We start from the raw sequence: 11,013 nt of genomic DNA on the forward strand, positions 1-11,013 counted from the left end.
GAGCAAATACCTCAGACATTTCTACTTAGGTCCTGCTTTAGGGCAAGGGATGGCAAATGGAGGAGAGAGCCAGTAGCGCCCCAGAGTTCTTGGAGACTGACATTTGCTGCTGCCTTGATCATAGCAGAGATGTCATTACAAAACCACATCTGAAGCACAGTGGGACATCTGTTTTAGTACATGGGACCCTCAGTTCGACATCTTCATGCTTCTCCTGCCATGAGCTCATTTTCTCCTTGATATAGATTGGCCGGGTGGGGTAGGAGAGAACATGTTCAATTATTGTTTCATTTTATGTTTACCACAAAGCTCAGCGCTGTTTCCATGGAAACTGAAAGCTTCCCTCATCATTTCACTGAGAGGATGCATGCGTGTGGCCCCCATGGTGCAATCTTAAGTGTGTCTGTTGGCCAATATGCCTCCTGATCTTTAAGCCACCGCATGCACAACTTCTCCTATCTGGAAGACTCTTTCCAGGTAAACTGCACACCCCACCCTAGAGGAAATTAATCCCTCACCCTCAGACAGGCCTGACCCTGAGGCCGTGACACTGGAGCTGGCAGTAAACCACTGTTTGGCCAGTGTAGAGCTGATTGTTAGAACACAGGTAGGGCGCTGACGGTGCCACAGGCAGCGAAAGAGCTGCTGAGCATCTCCTGAAGGAAAGGAGGCTGGGTTATAATTTGCTCTGGGACTTTAGGCGAATTTGCTTCATCTCTCCAACTGTGCTCTGTCATCTGTAAATGAAGGGGTAGGACCAGCCTCCATTTACAAAACAGAAACTCCGTGGTGCCCCCATGCTGGTTATGCCTCTCTCCTAGAACCCTATCTTCCCTCGTCTCTAGGATAATTTTTATGTCTGTGTTAGACAATACCTGTGCTAGACAGTGTCTCTGCTAGGACTACAGGCCTATCCTTTTGGAGTTAGAGGCAAAAAAAAAAAAAAAAAAACAATCACTGTTCATTAGCTGAGTGCTGGTAAAGCCCTTCATCACTTTCAATTCCGTCTCCTCGCCCACTGTGGCCTGACTTTAATTTCTGTTGCTTTCACCGAAAGCAACTTACGGGAGAAAAGGTCGATTCAGCTTTCAATTCCAGATTACAGCCCGTCTCTGAGGGGCAGTCAAGGCAGGAACTCAAGCAGCAGCGAGGAGCTGAGAGAAATGAATCCACGCAGGCCTACTCGCTTAATCGCTTGTCCGCTCTCAGCTAGGTTACTCCTCTCTTATATTTGTAATATAGTCACAAAATAACACACAACACTTCTATAAAATGATTAATTAGTGCTTCAAGCATTTCAGTGCATTAACTATGGAACATGTTCATTTAAAATTTAGGATACAAAATTGTATACATAATACAGTTCCATTAGGTAAAAAAATCAAAGTAGCTATGTCAATTTCAGGGAATATATATGTAGTTGATTCATTATATATAACAATGATAGAACATTTTTATAAATTAAAATGAATGAATACTAATGTTTGCACATTTCTTAGTGTACAGAGAGGGTTCTAACTGATAAAGACTACATAATAGGCATCTAAAGGGCAGATTTATGCCAGAGATGTTTTATAGATGCACTTTTTTCAACATTACAAATGCAGTGCTTTTGAATGCAAAACTTTATGCTTAGCTTTTACAATGAGAAACAACAGGACTACAATGGTAGTAGAACTCCACTTCCTTTGTGTCTGTATATAAATGTATACAATATTCATACCATGGATAGGCAGGGTGATTTCTTGAGATACTAGATTCTTCTGGCCACTCCCATTTCTTTCATCTTCCCTAATCCTGAGTATGGACCACAGAACCACCACCCACTCTGCTTACCTCAGACATGCAGTCAGTTGTGGCTGGTTCCTAATGGGCCCAAGAGCCTAATTATAGCCTGTGGCTTCCTGAATAATGACGGACCTCCCTGGGGTTCCTTACCTCAGCCACCAGGCCCAGGCCGGTGTTTGCTTCTTGGCTGCTCAGAGCGGTTCTGCGCTCTCCTCCCCTTTGCCCTGTGCTCTGCCCACACCAGAGTCCCATCACAACTGACAGGTCATTAGAGCCTTGGGTTCAGCCTTGAGTCATCTTTCTTCTCATTGTGCTAACTGCTGCCTGTTGCCTTTGTCCTGGGATAGACGGGCTCCCCTGCGTCACAATTCTTGTGACTATCTGAGCACCTATGAGAGGAACCTTTCCAAGCTCCTGTCCACGTATTTTGTTTAGTTTTCATGGAAGTTCCAAGGATGGGATCCAGAACCTTGTACAGGCTAAGCAAGTGCTCTTTCTTGAGACAAGCTCTTACTATCTCACTAGCCAGACTCTATGTAGCCCGGGATGGCCCCGAACTCCCCCACCCCTGTCATTGCTCAGATGGTAGCTGTACACCATGCCTGACTCTCCTTACTCTTTAAGGAGCCCTCGGCGCTCTTCAGAGAAGGATTCTAGAGCCCCCACCCCCTTCAGATGGCTCCAGACTGGATGAAAGAGGCCCAGAAATCCCTTTTAGGGGGTGCTGAGGGCAGCAGTGGTAGCTGCGGGGGGAAGCCTGGAAAAGAAGCCCATTGCTTGCTCTCCCCAGGCCCCTGCTGCTGCAGACTCATCCGGGTTCCCCGGGATAAACAGCGGTGGTGGCCAAGAGAGCATGCATAAAGAAAGAGGTGGACTTTCTCTTCTAGATTATGCTTGTACTCATGCTTGGTACAGAGGAATGGGTGGTGTGACTAAGGCTGAGGCTGCTGCCCAGTTGTCCACCCCAAGCATGATGGGCACACAGTCCTCCCTTGAAAGATGACTTGGATCGGCCCTAGAAAGAAGCCCAGGGAATGAGCAGCGGTGCAGGGGGGCAGGCAGCCTTTTGTCTCTGCGCTTTCTCCTTCGCTACTGACAGGGAGAGCCTAGATACCCTCACAGTGGCTGCTTGGCTCCTTTGGGCCGAGGAGGAGAGGCCCTTTCCAGGAGACAGTGGCACTGTACAATATGGACCCCAGTGAGAAGGTGAGGTATATCAGATGGCCTAGGGGCAGGGTATAGCACACTCATTATGAGATCCTCAGACTGAACGCGGGGGTGCAGTCTCTTCCACCCAAAGTCAAAAAGAGTGGAAAACAAGGGGACTTGGGGAAGTCTCTGGGGCAGCCTGTTCCCATGACAGGAAGAGGATGAATCCAAAGGAACTTCCAAGAAGGAGCAGGGACAGAGGCATGGCACAAATGCCCACCCAGTAATAGGGCTGAGGTTGGGACAAGGCACTGTAGAGCCATGGGCGTTTGACTTTCAGTTGTTCAAGGTTATATTAAGAACAGCTTAAGCTGTATGTGTTGAATTAACTCAGTTGTATGCACAGATGGTATTTAGTACTGCTCTCCGTCAAACTCTGAGTTTTGGAATGGGGAAGGGTTGCCCAGCATTGCTCCATCTGCCATCCAGCCTCACAGGGCCTCTCCACTGCTGAATGGCCCTCTGCTTCTCCAAATCTCAGCTGGCCCAGATGCCAGGAGCAGAATAAGGACAGGCACTGTGATTTTGCCAGTTCCCAGACAGACCTGCCAGGCCGGGGGAGGTGGGCATCGGCTTGGGTCTGTGCTGCACCGGTAACTGTGCAGTGAGGGACTCTCTGGGAATAAAAAGGGCAGATCCTGTCTCCCAGTTTGTCTAATGCCAGGCTGCTACCATCACCCGCCAGCTGTCCTCAGGCCCCAACCACCCTGCTGGCATGCCGCGTGAGCTGAGGTGGAACCGAGTCCCATGGCAGGCGGTGGCAAGAGCTGACTGAAGCTTTTTATTGGCTCTAGTGGGGCTGACTGCCAGGCTCTGGTTTCCAGTTTAGGTCATAATAGATATTCACTGACCTGGCTCACCATAGAAACACTTTGAGAAGGAGATGCAGGGAACAGGAGAGGGCAGGGGGCAAGGGGCAGCGGGTCACATCAGCTGGGATGAAGGTGATCCAGGACCATGGAGTAAGATTCTGGCAACTTCGAGAACTCTCAGCTTTCAACACACAGCATCCTTTCCCTCAAAGATCCCACTGAGATCTGGTCTTCATTCAAGAAGCCCTTCTAATTGTATACCCCCCCCCATACACACACACACAAAAAAAGAGAAAAAAAAAAAAAAAAACACACACACACACACACACAGGGGGCACACATCCTTGTGAATCCATTTGTGTCTATAGATGTGGATCTCAGGTTTTATTCCTTAGAAGACATTTTCCTTGTTTTTTGTTTGTTTGTTTGCTTTGTTTGTTTTTTGAAAAAGGGCCTCTCATTAGCCTGGAGTTTGACAATTAGGCTAGTCAACAAACTCAAGGGATCCACCTGTTCCCACCCCCACCCCCAGCCCTTAGTGCCAGGCACAGGCCACCAAACCCAGCCTTTTTCACAAGTTCTGGGAATTGAACTCAGAGCCTCAAAACAGCAAGCATTTGACCAACGGGACCAACCCCCAGCCTCGCAATGGGATTTCACTTCACTCTCCAGATTTCAGTTGAAGGAGCCCGACTAGATCCCGCCTAGCTCACCAACTCCTGACAACTGCATTGCCAAGGGACAGGGGTGCCAGCTGAGCTCTCACAGAGAGCTGAGTCAGGCTCTGGGGCTCACAGTTTCCATCACCCCGGCCCTCACCCACACAGAGCCCACAGAAGAAAACAGGTCTGCATCCAGCCTTGCGTCCACAAGAGCTGGTGCTCTTCTCTCCACAACTGTCCTCACTTCAGGCCAGTCTGTCCCCCGTGGCCTTAAGGCATTCTGCATGCCCTGGCTGAGTGGCAGCTACTCTCTGCCACGTATCCTCAGAGTTGATAGAGATCTGAGAAGTGGTGACGCTCAGACTTACACGGACAGGTAGGGTGATGGGAAGCCACTCAACTCCTGGCATGGCCGCCATGCTGAAAGTTAAGTCTCTTTCCCGTCATCAGGCCCATAATAAGGGCCCGGAGATTTAGACACGCCCTCTTCTCACAAATTCTCCTGACGGCATGCCAGGCTCTATGCCCAGCGCTAAGATGTAAGAAATGACTTTGTTGTCTTTCTGAGGCTGGTTTATTCGAGTCCAGGAGATACACCTCCAGTGCTGGCTTTGGCTGCACTGAATTCTCTGTGTAGATTAAAGACCTGAAGCAGCAGCCTTGGGGGCTCCTAGGAGAGGAGGGGGTGGCCAGAGTGGAGCGGTTGCCCTTTCTGTGGGATGCTTCTGTGATTCCACACCCCTGATCCTAGAGGCCAAAGAGGTCACAGGATAGGTAGGGCAGGGAGTGAAAACAGCAGTCAAAATCCCAGGAGGCATAGAAGGTCACGCTGCCCTGGGGCAGGATGGAAGCATCCTGGATTACTATGCTTCCCACCTCTCTCCTATGCGCATGCACACGTGCGTGCGCGCGTGTGCGTGCTGGCTGTGTGTGAAGCTTCCTAAGAGCCTAGATGCCAGAACTGGGAGTGTTAGCAGTCCACCAGGCCCAGTGACACATGATGCATAGAACCTGCTGGTCCAGCCCCGACTCCGGCAACAGTAAAGCGATCACCTAAGAGCCCAGCAGTGGCAGCCCTGGGCCAAGTTCCTGTCTGAACCTCAGCTGTCCCTGTGCCCACTCTGCTTATGGAAAGCCTCATGAGTGACATGTCTCTTCTTCTATCCAAACCCTAGGTGTCCCCGGCCCTCCAGGACCAAGAGGACTCAAAGGAGACACGGGCACAAAAGGACCTCTTGGTAGCAGAGGACCGAAAGGGGATTCTGGCAGCCTGGGGCCCCCAGGACCACAGGGTCCTCAGGGGCAGCCTGGAGAGCCAGGACCTGTGGGAGAAAGAGGGCCAACTGGCCCCCGCGGCTTTCAAGGATTCAAAGGCGCAAAGGGTAGCTACGGCACTGGAGGGCCAAGGGGGCAGCCAGGCCCCAAAGGAGATGTGGGGCCCCCAGGGCCAGAAGGGCCCCCAGGGTCTCCAGGACCCTCAGGGCCTCAGGGAAAACCAGGGATTTCAGGAAAGACAGGCTCACCAGGCCAACGGGGGGCCACAGGGCCTAAGGGTGAACCAGGCATCCAGGGTCCCCCTGGATTACCTGGTCCTCCAGGCCCTCCAGGGAACCAGAGCCCCTACTGAAGAAGGTCTTTGGGCCTGATGCTGCAATGCAGGTTGGGGTCAGAGAAAGCAGCCAGAAGGGCCAACTATCTACAGACAATTATTGTTCTTTGGTCCTGATATGAGGGTGTCTCTTAGAACTGACTGCATAGCCTTAAGCTCCCCGATAATGACTGTACCGTAGGGAAACAGCTCACTGCCCAACCCCATTTCTCTGCTGGCCAGTGGTGGGGGCACCTACTAGGTTTCCATGGCTGGTTAGAAGGAGAGGTGGCTACCTGGGGAAGAATGTCTCAGACCTCTCTGATGGTAACCAGCTCAGTCTCTGCAGTGACTTAACACCCATGCTAGCCAGAAGCTTCTTTTTAGTCTTGAAAATAATCCAGGGAAACCTTTGGAGCATTATAGATGAGACTCCAGGGAGCCTCTCCCAACAGCCATGGGAACAGAGTCAGAGGGAGTTGCCCTGTTCCACACAGGGCAGGAGAACTCTGGCTGACTGGCATTCTCGGGCCCCGTTCTGGGGCCTCTGACAAGTTCAGAACATTCCTCTCTTCAGCCTTACCTCTGCACCTCAGGAGTGACCTGGAAAGAACCCAAGCAGGGTTTCATTGGCAGGGAGAGAGCCTGCAGGTCCCAGAACATTCTGCTTGCCTGCTGTCCAGCTTCCAGGAAGACCGCAAGGATGGAGGTGGAAGGACAAGGCAGGGATGAAGCCTCTCTGTGAAGCCATCCCTTGTTCAACCTAGGCTGCCACGCCATGTTCTCACGGGGCTTCCCTGTGGTGGCCAGGGAGGAAGAAGCTGTTGCAGGGTCCACTCCTGATAACAGGGTAGCTCTTGCCTCCTACTCTTGGCTGTCCTATCCACAGATGCACATTGACCTCACCCCACCATGACCTAAGATGACTGGAGCTCTTTCCCATGTGAGCAGCAAACTGGACCAGGCATGGGAAGAGCGTGGACATGCACAAGGAGCCTTTGACATTACTTCTCGTCTTTCATGAACTTCTCGCATATACACTGGCAGAAAGGGATGCTGGGAGAGGCCTGCATTGTCTCCAGACACTTTCCATAAAGCTGCCCTGCTCCTTCAGACTCCAGCAGACTTTGGCCGTCCTGGGCAAAGGACAGCACTGTCTGCTCCCTTGCATAGCCTCAGAGACCTGTCTTCTTCCTGCCCAAAGCCTCTGTGTCATCTTCATCCTCAACATCAGTGTGCAACTGGCTTGCACAACCCACCTACCCCCTGCTGTATAATTGTCCTGTCTACATATGATAATATCACACGACACAGTATCACTGACCCAGTAAAGAGCTGTTTCCAGGAGGGATGTGTCTTCTAGTATTTGTACCCAGCTTGAGGAAGTAATCCCTTCTGGGATCCATGTCATACTGACCTTCAGTGGGGGAATCACTGCCAAGGGTTCTGTCACAGAATCTGAGCACTGAGATCCCCTGGGTGTTCTAGTGGTTGGCAGAGAAGCCCAAACAAGAGTCTAAGAAATTACCATCAAGGGCAAGGCCAAGCTGGAAATAGTGGGTCCCCTCTCTATACCCGTCTCTTTTCCCTGGCCAGCATCTTCTGGTCACACAAGGTCTAACAGAACAGGACCTAAGATTGGCCACACATGGGCCTTACCCTTCAGCCGTAATTCTTAGATTCTAGGTGAAGAAAATCCTTAAAACTTGCAGCTAGACCCTGTAGTTACTTGGCTACAGTGAGACTGGAAAATAGAAAATAGAACAGGCCCGGAGTCCAGAGGGATGCCTCCTGCTTCCACTTGTCTCTAAAACAAAGAAAAAGAACAAAAAAGAAGGAAAAGACAAGGCCAGACTTTCTCCAAGGGGCCTGCAAAAACAGAGATCAGGTGGTTCCCTGGAAATCAAACTGGGCCTTGCTCCACAGGGGGCTTTAAAGGGAGAGTAAATTCATTTGCTAAGTCAAATGTAACCCTGTGCAAAGCCAGGGCACTGGTTTGTTGTGGGGTAGGCAGGAGTCAGGGGTAACCAGTAGAAGTGAAAATGTGGAAGAACCAGGATGAGACCATCATATATGAGCCTTGCTCCTCTGTGTGGCATGAGGTCCATCTTTCCCACAGCACCTGCCATGTGTGGGCTGCCAAGTTCATTGCTTAAGGATCGCGAGGGAGAGTAAGGCCTAAACCAGCCTGATCACTTTTCCTCAGGAGGGCAGACGCATCGATAGCCTCGCGTGAAACAAGGCAGGGAGAGGCGGAGGAAGCTGGAGCGTGGAGGCAAGTCTCAGAGATTAGACAGGGCATGTTCAGAAGGGTGACGCCCAGCTAGTAGCACTAGGACAACAGGAAAGACAGCCGCTAGAGTCGCCTCACACCGCTGGACTACCGGCCAACCTCCAGAAGTCTTGAACAGCTGGTTGCCACAATACTGGCCAGGCCCTGGGATGAAGAAAAGTGTAAGTGAGGGTATCAGCTGGTCTCGGAACTAAATCCCAACGAAGCTACATCGGAGTTCAGTTCCAAAGGATACACTTAGAGGACAAAATGACAGAAAAGACACAGGGACAAAAAAACAATCAATTTGAGAATGTAAGAGCCAAGCTACAAAAAGCCATCTGAGGCCTAGAGTATTAGAAACCAGCCTCTAGCAGTGTGATTTGAGGAGTCACTTGACTCAGGGCACAGGCTGAAGGCAGATGTCACTGAGCTCGTGCAAACAGGGTCCCCTCATGGATGGGTGCATAGGTAAGCCAGGGACTATGGAACCAGAAGTCCGGGTGACCTGTGATTATTGGGAGATGATATAAGCACTGCACGCCCTCCTTCAGACACCTGGCTGCTCCTTCATCTTCCCATCACTCAGTGGTCCCCGAATCCCTTCCCTGTCCCTGTCACCTTTGCCCCAGCCAGCATCTTCTGTACACATGAGGACCAATAGAACAGGACTGAGATTGACCACGCGTGGGCTTTTAGCTATAACTCTTAGATTCTAGGTGAAAAAACCCATTGCTGATTCCTTGAGTCAAGAGTTTACCTGACACAGGGAGCTGTAACAGCAGACAGAAAGGGGGGCGGAGGGAGTAGAGACAGGTGACGACATGATTCACCGAGTTAGAGGAACTATAGGCAAGCCAACAGCGAAAGTTAGTGGGACCGTGTTGTATGGCTTTATCTGAGAAGCCCAAATAGAGCAACCACAGAACAAAGAAACAGCTCCATCCGAGTCCAGCTTGGAGAATCAGTTGAGTCTAATTGAAATCACTTACAGAAGCATAGGCAACTTACAGGGAGAGACACCGCCAAAGACACACACTCTCTCTCCAGCAACTGTTATCTGCTTCCATATCCTGCAGGAAGGACTGTGACCCTCATGAATCTTGTGAGTCCTCCTGTTCTTCCATTCCATAAGAGAATCTTAGGTGGCCCCAATCTCGTAAAAGGCACTTGAGTGTTCGCAGCTGCTCTGATTACAAGGTGGCAATAGTCAGGTTGCGCCAGAGCCCAGGGTTCCGCACCAGACGACAGTAATAATGAAAGTGAACACAATGGTACAGTCGGGCAGAGCCTGGACACTTCACAGATAGTAACTCAGTCTTTATCTACCTTCTATCATATATCACATGCAATCTCTGTCTCACAGTTGAGGGGACTGAGCTTTGGAGCAAAGCATTGACTACTGTTGGCCACAGACATAACAAGTTTTTTAGACACATGCATGTTGAGACAGCCTTGGACAAACTGTTTAACTGCTCTCTGGTTCCCATGAAATTCCTGGGTAGTTCTTCTGCTAGTTACCCAGGGTATTGGTCTGCTCAGCTGTCACTAGGAAACACGCCAGATTGCACGCTTTCGGCAACAGAAATTTCTTCTCTCGTGGTTCAAGAAGCTGGGAAGGTTAAACTCGAGGTGTCATCTCTTCCAGGTTTGCAGAGAGCCCCCTCGACACCCCCCCCCCGTGGTAGACAAGGACTTTTCCAGACACAGTCTCGAGCCCAACCTTTCGGCTTTGTTTCTGTTTATGACTTCGTGAAGTTCATGGCTCCAGTCACACTGAGATGACAGCCGCATAAGTCAGTCAGTCCAGGTACCCAGCAGCAACCAGGCTCCCATAGACGTCAGCCTCCATCCCATGGTGACCGTTACACAGAGTCTAAGCTTCTTCAGCCTCACTGACACTCACCACTCCACTGCAAATGAACAGCCAGAACAGGAAGCCCACACACTCCTTACGCTGTGAGAGCCAGGCCCAACCCTTCTGCCCTTTCTTTCTCTCACACTCGTCCCTCTGTCCTATATCATCACAGAGTCCTTTAGATGATCTGAATTTTTTTTTTCAATTCTATTGAAATTCCAAAGAATTCATTGGGACTTTGGGAGTGGGCAGTTGGAAACATAGAGTGTGAACTAAATGTTTATGACTCAACATGAGGTCTTGTCTAAGAGTGGGGATGGGGTGAGCTACCTGACAGGGTCCCTCAGTGGACATGGAGCTGGAACGGGTCACGCTCCAGCACTGCTGGACTCTTCTTCCTTGTGGGGCTGTAGACGCAGAATGACCTCCAAGACTCTCAGATTCTTCTTTGTGAACACAAAGAGTGAACGGTCCTGACTGCCCAGGGCCTGGGGATTCACATTTATCTACCCTAACCAAGCTATTTTTCTCTTGCTCTGTTCAATTGCTTCATTGGATCTCTCTAGAACCAAGAAAATTAAGTCTGAATATTCATGCAAAGGGGATAGCCTGTGAGATTTCAACTACTAGACTCAAAGCACAGGCTTTGCTGTTGGTGTGACCTTAATTCCATGTTTACGAAACACTGAAATTATTCCTGGGCTTCCCAAGGAGAGCTCAGGGCTTCCTAGAAGCCACAGACCTGAGCTGCCTCCATACCTCTGAAAACTCCGGGCTTGCTTTCTGGTATCACCCTGGCAACCGCTCCCTTCTTCCTGCAGAAC

The 11,013-nt window shown here is 50.4% G+C and overlaps 1 protein-coding gene across 4 annotated transcripts in view; it reads left to right on the top strand.

The window, feature by feature from the left end:
• Nucleotides 1–7,406, top strand: part of Scara3 (scavenger receptor class A member 3) — a 31,674-nt gene extending 24,268 nt beyond the window's left edge. For all 4 annotated transcript variants that reach the window (XM_050152314.1, XM_050152313.1, XM_050152317.1 and 1 more), the window contains one exon: nt 5,647–7,406. In XM_050152314.1, the coding sequence (XP_050008271.1) occupies nt 5,647–6,098 (452 nt within the window). In that variant the 3' untranslated portion in view covers nt 6,099–7,406. The remainder of the gene's footprint in view (nt 1–5,646) is intronic.
• The last annotated feature ends 3,607 nt before the right edge of the window (nt 7,407–11,013 follow it).

This window comes from Alexandromys fortis, unplaced genomic scaffold (genome assembly GCF_014885135.2).
Source record: "Alexandromys fortis isolate MF-2015 unplaced genomic scaffold, M_Fortis_MF-2015_v1.1 scaffold_75, whole genome shotgun sequence".
Taxonomy (NCBI): Eukaryota; Metazoa; Chordata; class Mammalia; order Rodentia; family Cricetidae; genus Alexandromys; species Alexandromys fortis.